We start from the raw sequence: 25,683 nt of genomic DNA on the forward strand, positions 1-25,683 counted from the left end.
CACATGCTTAACCTACAACCAATCAGTAACAGCATGATGCCTTAGATTACATACTTTCTACAGAGTACAGACAAACAAAAAAGACAAAGATTCAGGATCATGGTATAAAGGGCATCAAATGGAGGTACAAGGCCGCTTAAACAGAAAACCTCAAGCACCTCTTTAATGACCTCAACTTCCAAAACAGACATCTAAGAAGCTGTTCGAATGAAGCATATTCACCAGGATAAGAAAGCATGCATTGAGAATTGTTGACTTCTACCACAGTACCTGTAAATGGTAATCAAATACATCTTCCTTCATACTCTTCCAATTTTCCTAAAGCTTTAACTATTGCATCCTATCCAAACTTATCCAATATAGAAATTTAACAGACCAAAGCTTGTTTTCTGTTTTCTAATATTAATTTTGGATAAGAAAAGAAAACAAAAAGGAAGGACACTGTAAACAAACAAGCCATTAACCTTTCCAAGGTGAAAACTTCCTGAAGTATGTTCATAAGAACAAAATAAGCCTAACTATTTTTTGTAGGTTCTGAACCCTCCATTTAAAGTAGTAATGAAGAAAGAAAGTCATGCATCATACATAATATTGGACCACAAGCAAAATCAAACTTTTTGTTTGACTGGGGAAAATAAATCTATAAAAGGAGAGCATGCATAAATGAATCCAGTAGCCATAACAAGAGGGAACCAACAGTTCTCTGCCAATAACGTCAAAGAAGTAGCTCATGCCTAAGTAGCTCAAGATTGATTTATTTGGTAGCAAAGAAAGAAACAAAACAAACAAGAAAGCAGAGAAGGAAATGGTCATTTGGTGGCAAAGGTTGTTATAATCAAGACAACCCATAAGAACTATACTGAGAGAACTTACCACATGTGGCCATGTCAAAACATTCTCACCCACAATCGTCTCAACAGATGGCTCTTCAAACGCACACTGTTTTGCCAATGGCAACATGGCAGACACTGCAAACAGTCCAATGGAAGAAAATAATTATGACCTCCAAGCAATAAACTTTTATAGAGTATACAAATGGAATGGTATTTAAATAAATGCTGATACTAAGCTCAAGTAAGGATTATCTTTAACATAAGCTTAAAAAAAATGTAAAAAACATAAAGTTTAAGTGAGCTTCTTGATAGTCAATTTTCAATTTCGTGAGAAGGGTCGCACTCCCCCAAAAAACTCCTGCACTGGAGTGTAGGCGTTGCGCCTACAGCAAATTTTACTTTCACATATTTTCAAGAGCTCCTCTTTAGAATGGGTGCCACTACTAACTATGCCCTAGCAACAATCCCATAGATGCTGGTAAATTTTGACTAAGGTTGAAAATACTAATTGAAAAGTGTTAAATGGCATTAAGCATTGTCTTCAACGACCCAATAAATAACCAATTCCGGGCAAGGCATGCACCGTGTGTTATGAGTTCAAATAATCTAATGTGGTACAAATCCAATATAGGGCGATGACAATTGAGATCATGTTATTATATATGATGTATACTCACTGTCAATTCCATAAACATTGCGCCAGAAATCTATGCATTCACTGTATCTATTAGAATGTGTGATAGGTGCCATGTACAACTGCAATCATACAACCTAAAAATCAGCATGACAGAAACAAATTCATTCATCAACAGCTGCTACGTACAAACTTGAGCTTGATAACGCTACATCCCCACCACACAAGTTGATAACACTCAAGTTGGCAACATAAGTAGCTGGCACATAATAAATATGGCATGACAGACAATTCAATGATATGAAGCCAGCACCAGAGTAACAGATTTCAGAATTAAAGATACAGATGTGACAGTAACTGAAAGACAGAAAAACAAAAAGAAACGATACCGTTGCACTTGAAGGAAGTATTAGACCTCCGGGTTTTAGCCAGCGATCTCTTGCTGTGATCACACTTCCCAGCATACTCTACAATAAAAAAACAAAAAAAGCAAGCATGCCAACAAAAGAAATGGATATATCATAAAGCTGCAAACCATAAAATAGCACGAGTATAAGTATTCTGAGGTACAATTCTAAATACAATATTTAACTATACAATCATGAATACAGATATGTTAACAGCTACCTCATACAGAAGCATGTAGCCCATCCATTCTGAAATTATAACATCAACCTCCTCGTCAATATTGACATCCTGCAGAACTATCATTTTTAGCAATAGATATGGTTCGCTTGTAACTTGTATTTCAGATCAATAATTTGGTGCAAGGGAAAAGGAAGCTTATATGATAATACAGAAAAGGTTCTTTGGTTTTTTTCGGGGGATCTAGTGGATGATGGAGCACTAATGCAGTATTGACACGTTTTCACTCTCACACTAACGCACACAAAGACTGGCATATACAAATGCCCGCCTAAACTACTTTGTTTTTATCCAAGAGGAGTAGAGTTGCTGAATGGACACTGTTCTTGGAAAATTTTCCTCTGGACTAGCTTCTGTAAGTGCCGCAATTAGTTACACATACTCACAGGCCACAACCAAAGAACTAAATGCGTCCATCCCATAAGAAACATAGGAATCTCATGCTAGCTTCTTAATTTGTGAGCATAATTGTTATAATAACCAAAAGAAAAGTCAACAACTTGTCTTGGACCTCCTGGTTGTGCAAGCATACCTCAACTCACCCATGTAGTATGATGATGGTTTCGGATAGATTGTTTGCTTTCACAACTTCATTTGCCTGCTTAAAAATGAACAAGATTAATCAAAATTACAAACCCAATCCTAAGCTTCACTTCTAACATATTTCATCTTCATCAGAATGAACTTTTTTTTTCCAGATACATCATGCACAAAAGTTCAAGCTAAAGATACACAAGGGTAATTTTTACTCAGCTACTTCCTGAATCAGAGCTTAAGGGGAATGAGACATTTTACATTCAAGCAAAGACACTGAGAAGAATGAATACAGAATTAAATCACATGCAGATAAAGTAATCAGCATTACTACAAGAACTTACCTGCACTGCAATGTCACTTGCATCAACTGCATATACCTGGCAGGTTGTAACAAAACACACAAGAATATGCAATACAGAATGTAAAATAACACCAGGATGAGACACAACATAGAAGTAACTTAACCAAACTACAAACAATAAAATCAGGGGAAGAATGTCCAATTTTATTCATCAGATATCACACTGAAGAGAACGAGCAAAGATGGCTGCGTCATATTTTGAATCATTAGATGGAAGTAGTGATTTGACACTACATAAACCTGCAGTTAAATAAAATGCAGACCATCCTTCCAAAGAACACTTTTCCCCATGTCACAAGGATAATTATTGCAGCTAAAAACATACAATTTGTTCAATATCTTATATGCAAATTTATAAAATATCACTGAAAAAACAGCTTACACGTTTTGCACCAGCCTGAGCACAAAATATAGAAAGAATGCCTGTGCCACAGCCAACATCCACTACAACCTGCAAGCATCGTTCAATCAAGAATTAAAAATGAGCAATTGACTGCAGAAACAACCTTTCTCCTGCAAACTGAGTAGAGTAGACATGTTCGGGACATGTGAGAATATGATTCCCCAGTATGTTAAGTTCATATGCATAAGATATGTCTTATAAATATTTCAGAGCAGGTATTTACAGTTACAGAAAGAAGTACCAAATAGAAAACACATCATTTCTTAACTACAATTATAGCTGCATTACTTTGCCTGCTATAGAACTCTGGTGCTGCATGATTGCCACCCTATAAGATTCAGTGCGCACACGATCCTGAATGATGACAGATTGCCACGTCAGTCAATAATTTTTATGACAACCCAATTGTAAAAGAAAACCCATAGCAATGTATTTCCACGACAGAGCATAAACGATTACCTTGAAATTTGAAAATACAAAGGGAACCTTAGACAACGCATCATGATGTTATGGCCAAATCATTTACACAGGTTCATATTCTGAAATTCATATTCGCATTCCCAGTTCAGATGGCTTCTTTTAAAAGACGAAAAGCAATACAAGTAACAACAATGGAACATCCCACCAAGCTAATTTCATATCCTCGGCGGCCACCGGAAAATCGAACGGCAGTAAAAACAGAATGACTACCTAAACACTAACACTTGAGACATTTAATCGCAATCGATTCTGAAAAAGCAGATGGAAAACTAGCAAGAAAACAACCACATACGTGCAGGATAATGCACCTTGATCATTTCTTCGTGGATGTCGACGTGCGCGTAAGAGTGTAAATAGGCCATGTCGAAGTCCGTAGAAGGCGCTCCCTGCTCTTGCTACTTATTGGGCTCAGAAACCCTAAGCCCGCCAAAATTACCACCACTGCCGAAGTTGTCTCTGAGCTCACGTGACCTGGCAAGTGTTCCCCGGCGGACTCTATCCCTCTGGCTCATCCCCTGTGGCTGTTGTTGCTGCTGGTTGTGGTAGCCGTTACTGTAAGCCGGGGTCAAGTTCATTGTTTTGGTTTCAACTCGCCTGCTCGCTCGTCGCTTGCTCACTCCCAAAACCCAATCCACGAGAGACAAAGAAAGAAAGGGCCGTTTGACGTTTTGCATTTTGCGCCAAATATAATTTTATTTTTCTTTTTATCTAATTTTACTGAGAGTCTCTGTTCAAACTCGGCAAATTTTTTTATGGACTGTGTTTTTAAAATGATTGAAATTGAAAATATTGGCAATGTTGAATGTAGTATTGAAAACATTGGTAGTGTTATGAATGCCCACATAGATTTTTAATGTTCACACAAAATGATATTGACTTGGGAGATGAAGGAGAATTATACTTTCAAAGATGTGTAATGTAAATTTCAAAATGTTTGTCTGAAGTTGCTTTATAAATATAATCTTGGCTTATGTGTTCATGAGTTGAGCTTATAAACCAAACACGGGTCAAACCCGATATAAGCTCGAGTTGTTTCAAATTGATTTACATCCTCTTCTTATAGAGTGGTGCAACTTTGTAAATTCAATGCATAGATTAGTGTACTTAACCGAAATAACAAGTACAATTTAGTCACATAAAAAAATTGGGAGGGCGGAGTGCGCTTGGTACTGGTACATCACTACATTTATAAGGGCAAGGGCTTAGTTTTAATTAGAAATCGAGGGCATCAAAGCAAACAGCAAACATGTATATATTGCCTTGGAGTTGGAACGTACAAGAGAGAGAGAGAGAGATGAAGAGGGGGAATTACAGGAATACCATGGCGAAGAAAGCAACAGCAGCAGCAGATAAGGATGAAGTTGAAGAGATGCTGCAAGCGGCAGAGGACCATTTGCTCCTGAATCTGTCCGTCGACTCTCATATGTCCCACCGCCGTGTTTCTCTCGACGACGATATCCAACGTCGCTTTCATGCCCTCAAACTCAAAATACCAGTGGAGTTGCTGCCGCCTCCAAGTCCAAATCCAAATCTAATCGGACCAATTCCAATTCCATGCAAGGGGATGAGGAACTAGAGGCAGTCCTCGGCGACGACCTTTCCGCCAGATAAGCCGCTCTCAAGTCTTCATTGCCAACGGCCCCTGCAACGCCCTCCTCCTCCTGTACCACCATCGCCACGTCATCTTACGGCTACGATGACTTGGATGATGAGGAGGATGAAGTTGAAAAGTTGATGCGTTGGGCCAAGGACGCCGCTCGCCTCGACCCTTCTCCACCTTCTGATTCCGATGACGACCAGGACAAGTCTGAATCTGACTCCGACAGCGACGGCAACAATAGGAAGGGGAATCGGATAGGACCCGTTTGTAAATAAATTTTTTGTTTTGTGTTGGTCCGCTGTTTGAATTGAATTGATACATACATATGTATGAATAAATGAAACATGGTTGGTTGGAAATGAAACATACGAATCTGACATTAGTGCATGCGATACGACGTTGTTCTTCTTTGTGAAAGAAAGCAGTAATCGACAAAACCAACAAAGACAATGATGTATGTGAAGTACCAAAGACAAGGAAAAAATAAAAAATAACAATCATAAAAATGTCTTCCTTCACTAGTCTGTCCATTACATTTGCGTTTAATTGTCAAGCAGCTCTATAAAATAAATAAATCCTCCTTCAAAATGGCTCCAGATAACCAACCGAGCCAGCCATGGGATCGCGGGAGCATGCACTATGGAATGTATTTTCATATTTTGGAAGGGCACCAAACATACCCCACCCCACCCCACCCCTCCACCCCCCCCCCCCCCCCCCCCCCCCTCCCCTCCTCCTCCTCCTCCTCTCTCCCCTCTTGTGTTTGGGTTGAATCAGTCTCTTTCATACTCTAGTTCCATCATATCAACAAACAATAACAAAACCAACAAAGATTTTGAACTCTACCGCATCCTGCAACTATAATGTTATTAAAACAATAAGACACGAGAATCACTAATGAGATTAACGGAACTCATCATGGTAATAGTCCTCTTCCTCATCGTCATTGAAAATAGCGCTATAAAATACATATGGATTCTCTATCATCTCTCCCAGCGTTAGTCGCCCGTCTTTATCTGTATCAGCCTGCAGTTCACAAATTTGTCGATTAAGGGCAGCACAAGATATTTACTATCAAACTTCATTTGATGTCTTCAGTGACAGAAGAATGGCAAGCTTGCAAATTAATGCCTACTTGCTAATTGGCTGATAATTCCACCCTCTTATAAGGTAAATTTCTACGAGCATGATGGCAATACGTGACTAGAGAATCCGAATACCAACATATAGAGATCATGCCCAGTCTATAATCTACAAGCAATTTTAAAAGTTGTTCTCCAAATTGCCTCTTCTAGTGCAAGATAAATCAACAGACTTTGACACTTGAAGATGCTCTGATAGAATAAAGAAAGTGATCATCTCTTAACACTGTTATGCATAAATTCACAAACCTTAATTTATTGTTTTGAAATTATTAACTCATCTTATTAGGCAAGGAAAGGAATAGGAAGCCCTTGCTACACAGTGAGAGGAGACTAGGTTCCACAAAAAGAGGGCAACTAGAAAAGAAAATACTTTTCATTGTAAAAATGAATACCTGTGATATAATGTAATCTGCTTGTTGTTTTGCATAGTAATGTTCTGATGGATGTATCTTTCCAATAATAGGGAGTATTTCCTCATCTGACAAATACCTGTGGATATGCAAGATGGAAACAAGTAAAATCATCATGAAAAGGGAAACCCTCTGATAATTACACACAAATAAAAGCAGCTTAAAAGTACCCGTCGCCATCTTTGTCAAGCTGAGCAAACAAATTTCTGGCTGGGGACTCCATCAAATCATCAGACTGATGTGTGGAATTGTGATTTTGTTCATCATAGTTCCTCACCAAATCAAAGAGGCCGTGGAAGAATTCTTTGAAGTTAATCTTTTCATCTTTGTCAGTGTCCCTTTCCCTAAGGAGGCAAAGGAGCATTCAGACAATTAGAGAAGCTAAGCAACCATGTTAGAATGACATCACGCAATGACAAATAAGATGATGTGCAAGGGAAAATGATAAAATACTATAAAATAAAAAATAAAAATAAAAAAGCTGGTAAAAAGGAACCATCCATCTCAACTAGTCAGTCCCTGGTTCCTAACTTCCTACATCAGTAGATGTTTCTTTTTCTCTTTTTGGTTCTGATATCAGATGATTTTAGTCCAGGAGAAACCCAAAATTATAAAAATAGAAGTAAGAGAAACTTCAGTCTGTTGCTTGCAAACTTCCTTGTCATGGTGCCTACCTCTGACCTACAAACTGATATCCTAGAAATAGATATTGCTCATATGGATATGGACAACCAGAATTTCAGAGATGGGAAATCAATACTACCTTACTTCCTCCTTGCACAACCACTTAAGTAGCTTCGGGTTTTTGCTATCAGCTGGGTGTAGAAAGCTAGAAAAGGACGAAGAGAAAAAGCACCAACATCAAGTTAAAGGAGGTATTCGAAAGGATATTATGTACAAGGAAGTTGAGAGACAGGTAGAAGCTCACTCATTGAACTCAGTTATATTAAGAAGACCATCTCCATTCGCATCGGATGCATTAAAATGTTCCTCTTTCCACCAACCCATATCATAGCCAAAGGAGATGTTATCTGGCGCATAGAACATGAATTGAATCAGTGACAAGGAGAATATGAAAACATACAAATATCTAGTTGAAGATGACCTACTCCTAGATAACAATTGACCACCCTGTTTCACCAGATACAACTTTCCTTCTTCCCACCCATATTACCGCCGTTGGAGCATTAGTACTAGGAACTGAACAACATTCCAACACATTACAGAATGGCACACTAGTTTTACATAAATTCAAGCTGTTTCTACCGAAAACCAAAAACCACAAATTCCATATAGCATAGACATGGACTGAATTTCGCTTTTCAGCAGTTAATAAAGCCAATGTAACAGAACAAGATATGAGAAATAACCAAACATATGCAACAACTTGCAAAGACAAAACCTGCATTCTGAACCCAACTGGGGGGCTGATACTCGGCAAAGGAAACAAAGCCGTCACGATTCTTGTCGTGAAGCTCCATATCCCTCTGAGTTCGATGCAAGACTTCCCTCTGAGCCTGGTTCAAGTTCCACTGAGTCAACTCGTCCTCGGTGATGAATCCATCAGCCGGGTCGACATCAACCTTTGGAAACAACAAGAGCAACCTGTTGGTGACGTTGAACCTGTCCTCATTGTTCAAGTAATCCTCAGCGTCCATGAAGTCTTCCCACTCAGGCTGAGACTCGGCGGCGGGTGCGGAGTCGTGGGAGGCGTTGAAGGCATGATCGAAGTGCTGCTGCTCCCATTTACGGTCCTCGCGGCGGCGCTCAATGTCAGCGACGAGGGGGTCAAAGGGGATCGGGTTATGGTGGTGGAGGGGGGGAGCAAAAGTGAAGTTGGAGCGGAGCTTGAGGCGGCGGTGGCGGTGGTTGCTCGGTTTCTTTGGGGAGTGGGAGATGAGCAAGAGGACAAGGACTGCAATTGCTATGTATATGATTACTGAGACGGACGCCCTCACCATTGGAACTCTGACGGTGAAATTGGAACGAATCGCTCACTGTGAGTGCACCACTAGTATTTGGAAATTTGACTGACTAGTATATCATATGGACTAGACCGGGAGGAGAATCAGGAAAGAAGACAAGAATCGGAGAAGAGGAGGATAAGACTGATTCAATATAATTATTTAATCAAATGAATGAATGAACTTGAATGAACTTGCGGATCTGCTCTGCCTCCGCCCGTCTGCCGCCACCCAACCCAGCCTACCATCCCTCCCGCACCTAGTTTTAATTATTATTTTATTTTATTTTATCGACATTAATAAGTTAGAGGTTAAATTAACAATCGATCGAGTTTAAACCAAAATCGTCACGCAACATCTTTCCATTACTTTGTAAAAAGATCACTTGCAATTTTAATTATTAATAAAAGAATTTTAACGAAAAATTCGCAGTATTATTCACTTTAACAAAACTCACGTAACCAAGCCTATGAGTATTTCCTGGTGTTCCTGGTCGATGAAGCCCAAAGCCCAAACCAGACAGATCCAATTCCAACCCAGCGGAATTCCGACTGGGGACCTGGGATCATTATTATTATTTTTTATTTTCTTTAAACAAAAAGAAAAGAAACTAAAAAAATAAGTTTAAGACAAGAAAGGAGGAGGAGAGGAAGTGACGGAGGCTTGGAATGAGAGTGTGAGGATCTAACGGAAACGGGAGTCTAATCGACGCCGTTTGGTTGCAGCGAAAGAAGAAGAGAGAAGAGCGAAGGGAAGGAGGGATGCTGAAATTCTTGAAGGGAGTGGTGGGCGGATCGGGTACTGGACCCAAAGATCTGCCCTACAATATCGGCGATCCTTACCCCTCTGCTTGGGGCTCTTGGACTCACTTCCGAGGCACCTCCAAGGTCTGCTTCTCTCACTCCCCTCTCTCTCTCTCTCTCTATGTGTGTGTGTATATATACAAACAAAATTTCATGATTCCGACGGTGGATGTGGACGAGTCATGACTGGATCTGAGGGAGGGTGATTGTTTATTTGGGACGAAGAAATTCGAATGAAATCTTTTTTTTTCTTCCAATTGTTTGTTGTAAACTGTCCAGGACGATGGGTCTCCGGTGTCCATATTCTCTATATCTGGAAGTAATGCTCAGGATGGCCATTTGGCCGCTGCTCGCAATGGCGTCAAGCGTCTCCGCACTGTGAGTTTCTCTTTCGTTTTGCTCTTCACAATTTCATATGCAAAATTGCAAATGCAGCAGCAATTGTTCATTTCATTTTGCTGATTTGCTTGTCTACTTTCAGGTCAGACACCCAAACATCTTATCATTTCTTCACAGTACTGAGGCTGAAACTGTGGATGCTTCTTCTGCCACCAAGCAAATTATCTATATCGTTACCGAGCCTGTTATGCCCCTCTCTGATAAGATCAAGGAGCTCAATTTACAAGGTATCCAAAGGTATTTCCAAACATAATCTATCCGCTCTTTTTCCCATCTTCTTGTTCAATTTGTTTCACTACGAAAATCTTTTTATTTCTTTACATTATTGCACTTGCAAATCATATAAAATGGATGCTGAAATTGTCGCTAGAATTCACTTCATCATTTTTTTTCCTTGATGTTAGGGATGAGTATTTCGCATGCGGACTGAACCAGATAGCGAAGGCTGTCAGTTTCTTGAATAATGATTGTAAACTTGTAAGTTTTTGTAATTGGTATTACTAGTATTTTGAATGTGGAGTGCACCATATAGCTAATTCTCATATATGATTTTCAGTTGTAGTAATACTGTTTGACTAGCTTTTGGACAATACAGGTTCATGCCAACGTTTGCTTGGCCAGTGTTGTTGTAACTCAAACTTTGGACTGGAAGCTACATGCTTTTGATGTACTATCTGAGTTTGATGGCGGCAATGAGGCTTCTGCCGGACAAATGCTGGTATGCATGTCTTCCCTTGTGATTCATCATTGTAGAGCCTGATTACTTCAACTTATTTCCTTGTTAAATTTTATTGAATTCTCCCCGCTTTTGTTTCTTTAACTATTGTTTTAAAGTTTACCTGCTTCACCGATATGGGAGGGCTTACATTTTTAAACTTTGGTTATATCTTTTTTTCTTGTTTGAATAGCTATGGATGAAATGGTGTTTGTTTCCACTAAGATAATTTCTTGTGGATATTTGTGCTAAAAAATTCTTAGGAATAGTAAGAAGTTCGATATGTTTCTCATTAGTTCTTATCTTCCGTCAGCAATTCGCCTGGCTTGTTGGACCACAATACAAACCCATGGAGTTACTGAAGTCTGATTGGGCTGCAATCAGAAAGTCTCCACCATGGGCTATTGATTCTTGGGGCTTGGGTAAGTCTGCTGCTATCTGTTTCTCAGAACATGATTATTGGTTTGTTAGTTCCACTTGACCTCTTAATGTTGAACTTAATTGATTCTTTCGTGGGGATGTAGAAATGAATTTTAGCCCCTCATAGAAGGTTCATCCTTGTTTTTCTTCATTGTCCCATTGTTTGATGATAAGGTATGGATTGTACTGGAAAGCAAGGCCGAGTTCGGTCCTGTGAATTTTTGTTTATGGATGTATTTTGTGCTTTTGGTGGAGAGAAAAAGTCTAGTGTGGGTTTTTAATGTGTTGCCGAAGGACAATATTTTGGGTTGTTTAGTTGGAAACGATTGGGTTTTTTTGGCAGAAGGTGGAAGGAAGTGGATTGTTGGGAATTTTGTCTCTTTTTATTTTCTTTGGTATATATTGAATTTTGACATATTCCATCTTATTATCTTAACTTGGATTGGAAGGCTGATACATGTTTAGTCAATTAGAGTTTGAAGGCTTTTTGTTTTCTAATTTGCTGATGTTGTACTGCTAATGTTTTCGTGTATTGGCTTTGATTATATTTTCAGTGAATGCTGGTTGATTTATCTTAATATAGTTAATATATTTATAGTAAAATATGTTGAATCATGTGATGTTTGGTTGCTGAACTGCCAGTGGAATACACTAATCTTGAAAATCTAAATTCTTTAATTGAACTGATAGGCTGCCTTATATACGAGCTCTTCTCCGGTCTGAAATTAAGCAAAACAGAGGAACTACGCAACACGGCTTCTATTCCAAGGGTTCGTAGTCTTCTACTGTCAGCATGAGTCAACGATGACCTTATTCTTTTTAGTGATCAACTTAATTTTAACCCCTAAGGTTTGGTAGTGGTTTTCAAATTTTTTTTCTTTTCAGAAGAACAATAAAATTTTATTAAAGCATAACATGAATTATAAAAAAGTGGATAAGAAATCCACCATCTAGCAAAACTAGCTAAGACCTCTCAAGTAGATCTATTTACAAGTAACTAACTGATGCCCAGAAGGCTGCCCATGAGGTTTGAATTTGGCAATTTGCACCCTGAAGTTATAAAATGACGTCAATTTTAAACTTCCGTCAGGAAAACTGTTTGTTTTCCGTTCAATTGGTGATGTGGCACTTTTGGGACCCATTTTTATGCAGACCTGGGGAATAAATATAGTAAACGATTATTTTGAAAGCACAAAAAGGGGTACGCAGTTCCCACATCATCAATTTAATATCATTTGTAAATAAATTACTAAAACGGAAATGTCATGGCCCATTTTGAAAACAACCCCAAACCATAGGGGTAAAATGTGGTTGATCCTTTCAATCTCTCATGAACCACCACCATGTTAACTAAAGATTTTGCAAGTGCCTGACATCTGTTTGTTTCCATGGGCTTAATCTTTTTGAAGATTCATTTTCATTTGCATCTCTCTATTTTCTTGTCTCACAGTCTCTGCTTCCAGATTATCAGCGGCTCTTGAGTTCCACGCCTTCTCGTAGGTTGAATACATCGAAGCTTGTAGAAAATAGTGGTGATCTTTCTTTCTCAACTCAAGTTAATTTCTTTTAATGTTTTTGGGAATTTATAGTCTTGACTCTTGAGAATGTCAGCCTCCTTCATGGTCTGAGGACTGATTGGCATTTATGAAAATATGATCTTTGCTCCTTCTATTGTTTATACCTTGGTGGTTTAACAATCTTATGTCTCATAGTGTTTTTGTTCACGTATATTTCACTAACTGTTGCAACAAATGTATTGGCAGAATATTTTCAAAATAAGCTAGTGGATACAATACATTTCATGGAAATTCTAAATCTGAAAGATAGTGTTGAGAAGGATACCTTCTTCCGCAAGCTTCCAAATTTAGCGGAGCAGCTACCTCGCCAGATTGTGCTGAAAAAGGTGTGTTTTCCGAATTATTATATGATTTTCGACTTCGAAATATATAACAAACCTTTTTGTTATCAAATTATAATCCTACCTTCTGGTTTCTACAGTTGCTTCCTTTATTGGCTTCTGCCCTTGAATTTGGTTCAGCTGCTGCACCTGCTTTGACGGCTTTGTTGAAAATGGGTTCCTGGCTTTCAACCGAAGAATTCAGTGTGAAGGTTACTGTTTCAGTATTCTGCGTTGACCTATATGTCATGAATGTTGTTTACTTAAATTTCTCTTGAATGTGGAAGCTTCATTTATCCTTTGTTAGTTGTTTTTATTTTTACAGTTGTAATCATCTGACTTGGGTTTATGTCTTGCCTATACATTTAGGTGCTGCCAACAATTGTGAAGCTGTTTGCTTCCAATGACCGAGCTATTCGAGTTGGACTTTTGCAACATATTGATCAGTTTGGAGAATCATTATCAGCACAAATTGTTGATGAGCAAGTATGCAGTTAATGATAGTTGGATTTTATTAAAGACTGGTAGATTTAGATTGATTCATTCCTAGTTTGTAGGTTCTAAATTTGCATGTGATGCTTGAAATTAGGTTTACCCCCACGTTGCTACTGGGTTCACTGACACATCTGCTTTTCTCCGGGAACTGACTTTGAAGTCGATGCTTGTTCTAGCTCCTAAGGTTAGTGCACCTAATTTTATGGTTGTATGATTCTTGCTTTGTATAATTTATATTCTCAAAAGCCACTGTTAATATGATTTGAATCTCAAAAACACGGTGCTTAAGTGTTAGTATTTTATATAGTATGGTTTACTCCATACCATTTTAAAGATATAGGTCAGTCTTTGTGTGGAGCCTAGGTTTAGAGGTCATTCTATCCCTTTGAAGTTTCAAATTATGTGATTATTCTCATCTAATCGGTTTGTCTTTCTACTTTGTAGCTTTCTCAACGCACCATTTCAGGGTCCTTGTTGAAGTATCTTTCAAAGTTACAGGTATTAACTTCTGAACTAATAACCTTAACTTAGCCATTGAAATGAATGTTTGCAGTGTTTATTTTCACACACTGTCTCTTCAAGTCAATTATTTTGAGGATTATTTTTGTGAGTGCATGTGTTTAGAACATAGAATATAGCCATTCTCTGACACTACGTTTTTTATTCTTTTAATTTCTTCCTGTTTTGCAGGTTGATGAAGAACCAGCAATTAGAACGAACACCACTATATTACTAGGGAACATTGCATCCCACCTGAATGATGGGGTTAGTGTCATCTATTTGCCACATTTACTGTTTCTAATGTTTTTCTTCTCTTCAGTGATAGAATGGTCCTATTGGTTAATTTCTAATTTTTCAACAGATTTTGGTAAAATATGTGCTTGTCCTAAGATGATTGGGTTCATATTTAAATGCAGACAAGGAAAAGAGTGTTGATTAATGCTTTTACTGCCCGTGCATTACGTGATACTTTCTCACCTGCCCGAGGAGCAGGTACTAGAATTTTCTATTTTTCCATGCCCTTTTTTACTACATTCTTTTTAGAATCATGTTTTAGTTTTTCCTCATATTAAACTTGTCCTTTTCCTCCGTTTCGTACATGTGTCAACGCTTGGATTCTATGATCAATGTGAAAATTGTGGCAGGTATAATGGCTTTGTGTGCTACCAGTTCTTATTATGATATCACTGAGATTGCAACTCGGATTCTCCCAAATGTTGTTATTCTTACCATTGATCCTGATAAGTAAGTATGCTGCAGATGATTTGTACATTATTTCTCTCTCTGGATTTTTTTGAAGCATGCTTTATGTTATTATTGAGGGTGTTTTCATGTTCTATGGCATGCTAACAGTTTGTACATATTGATACCTTATATGTACCTTACAAAATCTTCTCTTGATCTGGGTTGTTTTGAAGTCACATTTAACTACTCTTGAGGTAGGCGTTTGCTGTATTTAAAAAACATTGAAATAACATTTGCTGTTATAACAGAATCTTGTAAGATTCTGTTTCTTGTCACAAAGGTATTTTAAGGTCATCTTCTTATTAATGTTAGTAGTCATAATTATCTTTGGACGTTTCTTCAGTCTTTTGTTCTGAATAACTGTATATTCCTTTTACTTTTTTGAGCAGCAAGTAATAATTTGTCTATATATTGGAATACTAAGGAGATATTTCCTTAAGAAACTTTGCTTTTCCTTCCCTATTGTTAAGCCAATTACACGGTCTAGTCATTGCTTGGGTGAATGCCTGTGTGTTGTGTGATCTAAGTAGACTTTTTAGACAAGTTTACAGCATCACTTGTACAACACTTGGATCTGCGTATGATGCACTCAGAGTGGGATGGGATCAATTGCGCACCGAATATTTGTGTATCACCAAGAATTTTGTCGCTAAATCTTAAGGGGCAATGCTTCAAAAAACAAAAAAAAACAAAAAAAAAAAACAAAAAAAAAAAAAGGAAGGAAAAGCTTGAGGGGGAAAAGAGAAGTTTAGATTGCATTTTGTACTGTCATACTTTATTAATGGAATCCTTGTAACAGGAATTATACCTTTTTTCCCTTTGGTGCAGTGATGTTCGATCAAGGGCATTTCAAGCAGTTGATCAATTTTTACAAATTGTGAAGCAATCCTATGAAAAGGTGTGTTGGAATTACCTTGTGTATATGACGTTTGCAAATTTCTCATGAATTGAGTTATCAATTTTCTGTTCACATGCCACATATGATCCAACATGTGGTGTGTGATGTTGACCTTGCTACAATTTTTGGTGTTCCATCATAATTTCATCACTTGTTATCTTATGCCATCGTCTTGTGTGGTTTTCATGGTGCTTATTTGTATCGGTGAATAAATATTATTTGCAAAGGCAAATACAGTATGTATGATAGCAGAATCTTTAGAGGACAAGGCTCAGAGGAAGTTTCAGAAGCCTGATGCTCCATATCTTCGTATTTGTCAATACCGTGTCATATTGATAATCTGTTAATTTTTGTGCTCTTTTGTGGTCAATGTAGACTGATTCAGGAGATACTGCCGGTGTTGGAATCTCATCACTACCAGGAAATGCTAGTTTACTGGGGTGAGTTGCTTAGGAAACTTTTCAGCATATTATGATTTACAATTAGTTTATGGGGATTGAACCAAATGAAGCTGAATAGAAAGAAAAAGGTTCTTTCTGAGAGCTTAGTCTTAACGTATATTTAAATTATCATGCAGATGGGCAATGAGCTCCTTGACTCTCAAGGGTAAACCTTCTGAACAAGCTCCACTTGCTCCTGTAAATACCAGTGCATCTCTTACTAAAACAACTTCTAACGCAAGCTCAGGTACACATATTGATAACTTGGTTTCTTTAAGTGTGTTTAGCTTGTTGGAGAATCAACAACCATGCTAAGAATGTTGAATGCTGGAGATCCAATAATAAAAAGGGGGGTGTGGGAGGGAGGAGAGGGAATTGTGTGCGGATGTTGGTTTCCATATCTATTTTGTTTCTACCTCCACTACATAAGAGATCGGAACAATTTCTTATTAAAAAAATGGATAGACAGGCCAATGATACTTTTTTGGGTTCCACTTCTTACATTGTTATTATCTTGAAATCCTAGTGGTGGATACTCCAAGCACGGCGCCTGCCCACATAAGTTCGACAACAGATTTTGCCAATCAACGTATACCTGATTCCCCAACATCTACAGATGGCTGGGGAGAACTTGAAAATGGAACCCACGAAGAGAATGAAAGTGACAAGGATGGGTGGGATGATGTTGAACCCCTGGAAGAACCAAAACCATCTCCTGTTCTTGCGAGTATTCAAGCAGCTCAAAAGCGGCCGGTCTCACAAGCTGCTTTGCAGCCTAAACAAGGTAATTGAACTTATGTATCAAAAATGGCATTTTTTTAGCTTCTGCTGTTATGCATTTACATCTGAATGAATGTAAAATATTGCAGAAATGTATAAAAGTTACTGGTTACAATAAAAGAGTAAAAATGCAGTATACTGTTTTGAATTTCGAATGTACCTAAACCGATGATAATTGTCTTGTGGTGGATAAATCATATATCTTGTATTAGAACGAAGTATTTGCTTATTATATTGCATGCCTCCACAATGGCCTACAAAGTGTCAAAATTGGTAGAAGCTTAATATTGCTTTTACGTTTTTTCCTTTTCTAGTTCATTTAAGTTTGTATGCAGTCCGTCTTCGTTAATCGCTCATTCAGTAATATAATTGTGGTGTTAATTAACTGGAAGGTTTTTGTATTAATTTGTAGCAACGAGTTTGAGATCGAAAAACACAGCCAAGGCAATAAAAAATGAAGATGATGATTCATGGGGCTCCATTGCCGCCCCTGCACCAAGAACAGTTTCAAAACCATTGAAGGTGAAAGCAAGTGCAGCAGTTGATGATGATGATCCATGGGCTGCGATTGCCGCTCCCCCACCCTCTACCAAGGCAAAGCCTCTATCAGTAGCCAAAGGCCGAGGAGCGAAACCTGCTGCTCCAAAATTGGGCGCACAGAGGATAAACCGGACGCCTTCGTCGGGGTTGTAATTTACACAAAACAAGGAGAGAAGATTTTGGTGGCTGGTGTTCATGTTATCATTGGTGCCAACTCTTATTAATTGATTTGTAATGATATTCACTTGATTGTTTTGGTTTTACAGCTGCCATTCTGTTTAGGATGGAGGTGCACCTACTACTACTACTAGTTGCAGGGGAAGTTAAACTAAACTGGCTATCAATTTTTGGGCCTGTAAAGTAAATTGGTGACATGTAATTTATCACATTCTTCTTTGTAGTCAAAATGCATAGGGGAAGTTTTCTACCCATATCACATTCATGGCTCTGATTTTTTGACAATTTCTCTATTTTTTTTCCCGTGGGAAATGCTTAACGGCCCACCCCATAACACTTGGCCCAATACGTTGCACATGTATGTAACTGGATAGTGTTTGTTTACCAAAATAAAAAAAAAAAAAAAAAAAAGGTATATATATATGCATCAGATTAGTTCTCTTGGGAAAACCTAAATCTACGTGTATGCGAATTAACATTAATAATAAATGCAGAATTGAACAATTTGTTGTCTAAAATTGACCACAAAGTTGAGGCGGGGGGCCATGCCAGGGCCAAAGATGTCCTCTGCTGTGCTTTATACAGCCGCCGCAATTTATGATTTGCAAAATTGAGAGCAAGGGGCCACATTGGGTGGGTCTCAATTAAAATCATGTGCTTGCTTAACTTTTCAACTTTCAAGTTGTTTTCTTGTGTCTGATATTTTTGGTTTTTGGTAAAACGCCCTGATGTGTCACTTGTTTTTATCCAATCCAATAGAAAAAGTAAATCCTTTATGATACATCAGATCCGACTTGGTTATTGATAGAGTGAATAGATCTGTTATTTCTTTAATTCTCAAAAAAAAGAAAAAAAAAAGGATTTAATTGAGTATCGAGGAGTCAAAGAATTTAAGCCAAATTATCAAACGAAAGTAGATCGGTATTTTTTTCATTCCCGAGGAATTTCAGACTTGGCAACTTGCACAAATTGGGCGGACGGACTAATTTAGAAAAAAAAAAAAAAATTGTATCACTGTAGCATATGCATATCTCACTCTGCGTAAATAGAAAATGAAAAAAGAAACCATACTTTGGGGTTGTATGCGCGACATGTGCAAATTGCCAAAAAAACAACTCGCTAATGAAACGCGTATGGTATTTTACCGTAGTAGTATATGTGCTTGCCGATCTCTCCTACAGGGAAAACAAGATCCAAATCAGATAGAGCAGACAGAGTCACAGGGGGCACGAAAAAAAAAATAGAAAAAAGGAAAGAGCGAAAGTAATATATCATTTTATGCGATGGTGAAGTTGGGAAAAAAGGTAAAGTTGGGTGATTTTTTGCCATCAAAGGAAGCTTAGATTGCGGGATGAGAGATATTTATCCAAAAATTAGAAAGAGGATAAATCTGTAAAATGATATTATTAACAAATTAGGGTAGTAGGGAGTAGGGAGTAGGGAGTAGGGAGTAGGACCCAAAACCAAAAGAAGGAAGAAGTGTGCCTCCGAATCCGATATTAATATAGGATAGGCTGCCTACTTGACTCTTGTGACGGTGTTGATGTTGTGTGCAACAAAACAGGAGTCAGTCTTGACAAGTGCAAGTCTGCAAGTGCAAAGAAATGAGAAGGTTACCAAAAGATTGAAGGAAACTTTGATCACTTTTCCAACGAATAGAGGTGATGCCTATTGCTTTCAATCTCAAAAACCCAATTCCTCCCTCCTCCTTAATCCTTCTTATGTCACTTTTTTGCAATTTATATATATATTATGTTTTGCTCTGCAACTGCAAATGGTTTTGTTTGTTTGTTTGTTTGATGGTGGCGGTTTTACTATGTGCGAGCTGATGCATTAATGGGAATGGGAAATAGGGAATTGTATGTGTGTGAAATTGCAAGTTGAGTTGGAGAGTTGAGATCGTCTGTATGTAAATGTGTATGTTTCAATCAGTTATCAATCCGAGCTGTGGTGTGGTGTGGATGAATGTGTAAAGTAATCAGAGAGTAGTTGTTGGGTGATGGTGGGACCAAGTGGAGTGGACCATCCTGACTCCTGAGTGTGATGGATTCCTCCTCCTGCAGTTGCCTCTCTGGATATTTCGATTCAGGATAATCCATCCACATCATCCATTATTTTATTTATTGCTTTGTAAATTCCAACTCTTTTTCTGGCCTTTTTGACCTTTTGTTTTCTTCTGGTTGATGGTTTTAACTTTTATTTTATTTCTCTTTTGGGTTTATCTAAATTTCTGGTCTTGTTGCCTTCTCTCTCTCTTCCAGTTTGTTTGTTTTTATTAGGCTTCTTCTATTTCTGTCTATGCTGATGTCAACTCCGCAGTAAAATATGCAATCAGAGTAATTTCCCCTTGTATACATTTTTTGGTCAATTTTCACTTTTTGGTAAAATACTGACAAATGCAAACACGCACGCGCACACACACAGAAGGGGAGAAGAGGAGGTGAAGCAAGCTAGGTGTCTCGCGTACTCGAGGGTTGGGTTTTGCTTTCCTAAAAATACAATCTTGCTTTTGAGTTGTGACACTACTGCTTCTCAAAGTTAACTCCTTTGCTTGTTGATTAAACTGCCATAATTTGATAGTTTACTTCAATCCCTCTCCCTCTCCCTGATTAGGTTTTAACAGCATTTTGTTGGTTGCTAGAATCGCTGTTGTGTGCTGATCAATGATTGGAAAAGGATGTACAAGTAGGTGCATTTACTTAACAATGATTGAAAATTTTCATCTTTTTTTGCTTTAGGTGGGTAATTTTGGATGGGATTCTCCTCCTCCATTCGATATATGTAGTTTAGTAGGGCAATGAATTCACAGCGGGTAAGGTTTTTCTTTATTTTTTTGCCGAATTTTGAAATTTTAATTCTTGTCTGAATCTCCCAATTTTGAATTCTGCATATGATTAGGGATTGGGGAATGAGTGAGGATATGGATTATGGTGTTAGTGGGATAAGGAAGCTGTGAAAATTGAGTGTGAAAAGAGTGGGCCTGCGCTGTTAAAACTGTTGATATCCCTATCAGTGGGGGTGGGAATGGGGTGGGGCAGCTGCTCAAAAACTGGGATTTTTTTTCCTTAGAATTCAAAGGCTTGGGGTTTTTCCTTCTCTGTTTGGTTATTTCGTGGTCTCTTTCATATTTCACAGAGTAAAACCCTAATTACCATTCTACTACTAAATTTACTAAATTTATGTTTGTACTTAGTGATATTTCCTTTTTTATAACTGCCATTTGTTGCATCTTTGATATTATGGTTTTCAGAGGTTTTTCATGCTCTAACTGAAGTTTGTTGCCTTTTTGTTCATCAATAGGTCAGCAATTCAGAAGACTCCAATTCTTGAATTGTGGAGCTAATCGCCGCTGAAATCTTCAGTTACCTCTGTGGTCTTAAGCATCCTTTTCCCATAATTTAGCCCGCAAGAAGTTGTTAGCTATATGTTGTAACCAACTATTGAAATAATTTAGATCCAATTCCCAAGAACAATTCTAGATACTTGATAATCCCAGACCTGGTGTAGCATAAATTGCCAAGCAGGTTGCTAAATTACTCTCCTCTTCTTCCAGTGTGAAATATTTGGATAGTGGAGTCAAACAAAGATTACACAGATGACTGTGGAGGAAGCAGGCTGTAGCTCCTTGTGGACTCGAGAGCAGGATAAGGCATTTGAGAATGCCCTCGCAATTTATCCTGAGGATTCTTCAGATCGGTGGGAGAAAATTGCAGCTGATGTACAAGGGAAAACCCTAGAGGAGATTAAACATCATTATGACCTCTTACTTGAGGATATATCCCAGATCGAAGCTGGTGTTGTGCCTCTGCCTTGCTACAATTCTTCTTCAGAGGGTTCAACTAGCCACGCCAGTGATGAAGGAACCAATAAGAAAGGGGGACATTCTGGAAACTATAGCAATGAATCTAATCATGGAAGTAAGGCTTCAAGGGCAGATCAGGAACGCCGAAAGGGAATTGCTTGGACAGAGGATGAACACAGGTTAGTATATTATGGTTGAGTTTAATGATTTTCTTGCCCTTATTATAGGTGACATTTGTTGGAGTATCTAAATAAAGCTAAAGATTGGTTATTCTTAGCAAATTTTTACCAGGAGTTTTGTCCCTGGTGCAACTTTAAGATCTTAAGTTTGTTTGTCCAACAATAAGTTGTATGAAGTTGCTTTAGGCCCTAAAGCTTAGGATGATGATAGTTGGTTAAGCTATTAACTATATCGAGCTTTACCTTTTGAAGAACTTCCATATCCAGAATATTCCTTTTACGTTGTTTCTATTAAGTATCAAGCTCATGGCCCTTGGGTTATACTTTTGTACAATATTGTTGAACTATAATGGAATAAGTAAAGAAAACATGGTATTTTCGTATTTAAACACATTCCTAATATGGCAGTTGGTTGCTCCTCATTCAACTTTTCTATATTGATGCACGATTTGGTTAGGCTTCGTTTGAATTTTTCTTTTATTTTTGTATGAAAGACTTGTTAAGGCTATATGGATATATTTGTCACTGGGGTTGCCCTCGTAGACTATTAGTTAAATCTGAAAACGTGAAAATTTGGATAAGAAAGAAAACGGCATTGTAGGAGAAACTATCGAAGTATAGCACAACCTTTAGGATAGTTTGTCTGAAATGAGAGCCTTTTGGTTATGTATCTAGGTTCCTTAATTGTAATTTTTCTGTGGGATTTGGTGTTTACGCATGGAACACCCTATCCTGATATAATGATTTTGGTATATGCCTTACCTCAGCTTTTGGCATACTGCACTACTGCATTGGGCTAAGAAACCTTTGGTTCTCAATTTGGCACTGGTAAGAAGTAACTGGGAACTGCCACACCTGCTTTACTCAAATTGTGATTAGCTGGTAATTGTTTTAGTAGGAATATATGTGATCTGTAGATTTAGATTTGAACAGTATTTTTGTAAGGCAGATTTGAACAGTAACTGTTATCATGAAAACTGGTTTGTTTATGGAAGAATAGAACTAAGGTATGTAGCTATGCACATAACTGTTTTATAGGAAAGTGGATCAAAATGGCGAGACATGAAATAGCTCTGTCCTGTCACCATGAAAGAACTAGTAAGGCCCCCCAGTCAACAATCCCATGGTGAAAACTTCTTTCTAGAGAGTCGAGACTCTGCTTTTAGATATAGAACCAGGCTGTATGAAATTGTGAGGGAAATTCCTGCTATATTACTGTTAAGGGGTGCCAACTGAAAGTATGCGGAAGTGTTTCTAATAATCTGCATATAGTACTTATAGAGTTGGCATTTCATCTGAGAAAGATGGAAAGGATTGTGGGAACTCCAAAACGTGAGGTTTTTAAGAAAACATGAAACATCTGTAACAAAAAATTTAAGACCAATTTTGTTCATAGTCATTTCTTATATTTACAAAAGATACCAGCTGATCACGTTATCAGACTTGTGGCTTGATAGTACAGTGTTTGGTATGCATTAAGTTCTTGTATACCAGCTGCCATTTATCTCTCTTTAAATGAATCTGTCCAACAGTGTATGCTTGAATTATATGTACATCATATTCCTTTTCTTGTATGTTTGATGGATTTTCTTTTCTTAATTCTTTGAGTAGGCGTTTTGGCAGTATCCATCCTGTGTCGTCACCTGGGTTCTTAGTCTAGGTTAAATATCGCCGACTTACTAGTTTTTTGGTGAGAGCTTTTTGCAATTTTGTGAGCCTCCAACGCAGAGAATCTCAAACTGATTCCAAATCCCAAAACCATATTGTCCCTATGGAGTTCCATTTCTTTTATATAGTTCTAAGTTGTCTGTGTTTAGAAGTTTGGTGGCTGTTGAATTCATTGCTTACAAGGTTTTTATGGTCCTTTAACACGTCCTAGGTACTGTTTTCTTAGACCAACCTTGCAATGTCTCCTGACTCTGCTTTTGTGAGATTTCAAAATAATGCCCATTGCTTATGGTTTTTTCTTTCTGTTTTTGTACCATGACAGGCTATTTCTTCTTGGTTTGGAAAAATATGGGAAAGGCGATTGGCGAAGTATATCCCGGAACTTTGTGGTAACAAGAACCCCTACGCAAGTGGCAAGCCATGCACAAAAGTACTTCATACGCTTGAATTCAATGAACAAGGACAGGAGGCGATCAAGCATTCATGACATAACCAGTGTCAACAATGGAGAAATTTCGGCAGCTCAAGGGCCAATCACTGGTCAAGCAAATGGTGCTGCAGTAGGTTCCTCGGGTAAGTCCACCAAACAATCTCCTGCTGGGGCCCCAGGTGTTGGAATGTACGGCAGTGCACCGAGTATAGGGCAACCAATTGGAGGACCCCTTGTCTCAGCTGTTGGCACACCTGTGAATCTCCCTGCTCCCCCGCACATGGCATATGGTGTGAGCGCCCCAGTACCTGGAGTTGTTCCTGGTGCACCAATGAACATGGTTCCAATGACATATCCAATGCCTCACAGTTCGCATAGGTAGTGTGATATCGAGCAGCAGCAGCTTCAGGAATCAGAATCATGTGGTGTACAAAGAGGAGAGAGACCGTTTAGATTGTGTTGTTGGTTGGGTTAAATTAGGATGATATAGCTGCGAGGCTGAATGTTTTAGTTATTAGCAAAGCACAAGTTGAAGTGGTCGTTGAATGGTTCGTCCTTGCTTGTCCATACTTGTTGGAATAAGCCATTTATTTGATGGGGGGAAGAATGAGATGAATCTCTGTACAGGCAAATTCTGAAAGAGATGTAGCAAAGCAATGCTCTTTTATTTATCGGCAATTGGGCAGCTTCAAGTGTAGTAGTCAGTCGGTCAGTCGGTCATAAACATTTGATGATGGAAATAGTTAGTTAGCATTCTAGGCAGCAACCCTTTTTAAATGTTAGCATTGTCTTTGTTATAAAAACTTGTTTATTTAATGTCTTCTTTTTACTGTGTTCAAGATCGTCCTGCCCGCGCCAGATATGGCTACGTGAATAAACCAACAGGATTCTCTCCTCATCCTTTGGGTGAGAATTTTAGAGATTCGTAAATTATATTCGTTCATCGTACATCGTGTGGTTAATTTTTATCAGATATTGTTTGTATTTAATTTTAAATAAAAATATTTAAAATGATTTCTGATCACACGATATACGATGAACGGATATGATTCACATATCTTCATAATCCTCACAAAGAGGATCCGGCGAGAATCCGGATTCATAAATAAATTAGTGATGGTGATTGCCCAAAGTTTGTGAAATGGGAGTCAGATAATCTCCAAAAGAGGTAGCAATTGGATAGTAAAATTAGATTTGTTATGCCATTTAGGAAAAAAGTATTTCTCACATGCTCACATGCTCACATGCGGTACCGCGTGCAAAAAGGTTAATATAAATAAGTGCAAGTGGAGAGTAGAATGGACATGTGGGGAAAGAGAAGGGGAGGTGATGTGTGTTTGACGTGTGCATCCCCTTTTTTCTTTGTTATGATGGATTTAGATCACAAGTACAAAAGGTCGAGTAACCACTTGTCCCTAGGCCACACGGACACTGTTTTGCTTACGGGGGATGGATTGGACCATTGCTTAGCTAGCACACGGTTCTCTCTTTTATTTTATTTAATTTATTTTTGCTGGGAATTGACCAATGAATTAGAAAGCTTCGGTTCAAAGATTAAAAAAAATAATAATAAAAAAATAAATAAAAAATAAAAAAAGGGTGTCTTTGAATTAGATTAAAAGGAAAGGAAATGTCAAATTGGCCATGGTGGTGATGACGATTCATCAAAGTCCGTCCAGATAAGCACTTGCTCAGCTATACAGTTGTAGTTGTCATGTTGATGGAGATGCGATTTGTGATACTACACGATCAGCAGAGTCCGAGTGACATGACATTGTATATC

The 25,683-nt window shown here is 38.2% G+C and overlaps 4 protein-coding genes and 1 pseudogene across 5 annotated transcripts; 3 read left to right on the forward strand and 2 right to left on the reverse strand.

The window, feature by feature from the left end:
- Positions 1-277: 277 nt before the first annotated feature.
- LOC137732353 (probable protein arginine N-methyltransferase 6) lies at positions 278-4,536 on the reverse strand (annotated as a pseudogene).
- Positions 4,537-5,100: 564 nt separating this feature from the next.
- Positions 5,101-5,886, forward strand: LOC137731185 (uncharacterized). The gene is made up of 2 exons (XM_068470291.1): positions 5,101-5,461; positions 5,506-5,886. The coding sequence occupies exons 1-2, from the start codon at positions 5,140-5,142 to the stop codon at positions 5,766-5,768; spliced, it is 585 nt and encodes a 194-aa protein (XP_068326392.1). The 5' UTR covers positions 5,101-5,139; the 3' UTR covers positions 5,769-5,886.
- A 91-nt stretch (positions 5,887-5,977) lies between these two features.
- Positions 5,978-9,242, reverse strand: LOC137731572 (uncharacterized). Its single transcript, XM_068470711.1, has 6 exons — positions 8,451-9,242; positions 7,977-8,079; positions 7,812-7,877; positions 7,219-7,392; positions 7,031-7,127; positions 5,978-6,519 (listed from the first exon to the last, which is right to left on the reverse strand). Exons 1-6 carry the CDS (start codon positions 9,007-9,009, stop codon positions 6,397-6,399), a joined length of 1,122 nt encoding a protein of 373 aa, XP_068326812.1. The 5' UTR covers positions 9,010-9,242; the 3' UTR covers positions 5,978-6,396.
- Positions 9,243-9,507: 265 nt separating this feature from the next.
- Positions 9,508-18,080, forward strand: LOC137732227 (uncharacterized). The gene is made up of 21 exons (XM_068471528.1): positions 9,508-9,899; positions 10,095-10,193; positions 10,297-10,451; positions 10,619-10,691; positions 10,810-10,932; positions 11,243-11,351; positions 12,040-12,119; positions 12,800-12,881; positions 13,113-13,252; positions 13,348-13,458; positions 13,616-13,732; positions 13,836-13,925; positions 14,186-14,239; positions 14,432-14,506; positions 14,659-14,734; positions 14,887-14,986; positions 15,815-15,884; positions 16,260-16,324; positions 16,462-16,571; positions 16,851-17,108; positions 17,517-18,080. The coding sequence occupies exons 1-21, from the start codon at positions 9,774-9,776 to the stop codon at positions 17,795-17,797; spliced, it is 2,394 nt and encodes a 797-aa protein (XP_068327629.1). The 5' UTR covers positions 9,508-9,773; the 3' UTR covers positions 17,798-18,080.
- Positions 18,081-20,895: 2,815 nt separating this feature from the next.
- LOC137731644 (transcription factor SRM1-like) lies at positions 20,896-24,739 on the forward strand. Of its 2 annotated transcripts, XM_068470815.1 has the most exons (3): positions 20,896-20,957; positions 21,122-21,802; positions 23,793-24,739. In XM_068470815.1, the coding sequence occupies exons 2-3, from the start codon at positions 21,417-21,419 to the stop codon at positions 24,280-24,282; spliced, it is 876 nt and encodes a 291-aa protein (XP_068326916.1). In that variant the 5' UTR covers positions 20,896-20,957; positions 21,122-21,416; the 3' UTR covers positions 24,283-24,739. The 2 variants fall into 2 exon arrangements, with proteins under 2 accessions (XP_068326916.1, XP_068326915.1); XM_068470814.1 differs by lacking the exon at positions 20,896-20,957 and having other exon boundaries at positions 21,009-21,802.
- The last annotated feature ends 944 nt before the right edge of the window (positions 24,740-25,683 follow it).

This window comes from Pyrus communis, chromosome 4 (assembly GCF_963583255.1).
Source record: "Pyrus communis chromosome 4, drPyrComm1.1, whole genome shotgun sequence".
NCBI classification, from domain to species: Eukaryota; Viridiplantae; Streptophyta; class Magnoliopsida; order Rosales; family Rosaceae; genus Pyrus; species Pyrus communis.

Coding starts and splice junctions, on each gene's coding strand:
- LOC137731572 (XM_068470711.1), bottom strand. CDS start 9,009: ATGGTGAGGGCGTCCGTCTCAGTAATCATATACATAGCAATTGCAGTC. Junction 7,393..7,811: donor TTGTGCAAGGAGGAAGTAAG/GTAGTATTGATT, acceptor TTGCCTCCTTAG/GGAAAGGGACACTGACAAAG. Junction 7,128..7,218: donor CTTGACAAAGATGGCGACGG/GTACTTTTAAGC, acceptor GCATATCCACAG/GTATTTGTCAGATGAGGAAA.
- LOC137731185 (XM_068470291.1), top strand. CDS start 5,140: ATGTATATATTGCCTTGGAGTTGGAACGTACAAGAGAGAGAGAGAGAG. Junction 5,462..5,505: donor AATTCCATGCAAGGGGATGA/GGAACTAGAGGC, acceptor CCGCCAGATAAG/CCGCTCTCAAGTCTTCATTG.
- LOC137732227 (XM_068471528.1), top strand. CDS start 9,774: ATGCTGAAATTCTTGAAGGGAGTGGTGGGCGGATCGGGTACTGGACCC. Junction 10,194..10,296: donor GCGTCAAGCGTCTCCGCACT/GTGAGTTTCTCT, acceptor GTCTACTTTCAG/GTCAGACACCCAAACATCTT. Junction 13,733..13,835: donor CACAAATTGTTGATGAGCAA/GTATGCAGTTAA, acceptor GCTTGAAATTAG/GTTTACCCCCACGTTGCTAC.
- LOC137731644 (XM_068470815.1), top strand. CDS start 21,417: ATGACTGTGGAGGAAGCAGGCTGTAGCTCCTTGTGGACTCGAGAGCAG. Junction 21,803..23,792: donor TGGACAGAGGATGAACACAG/GTTAGTATATTA, acceptor GTACCATGACAG/GCTATTTCTTCTTGGTTTGG.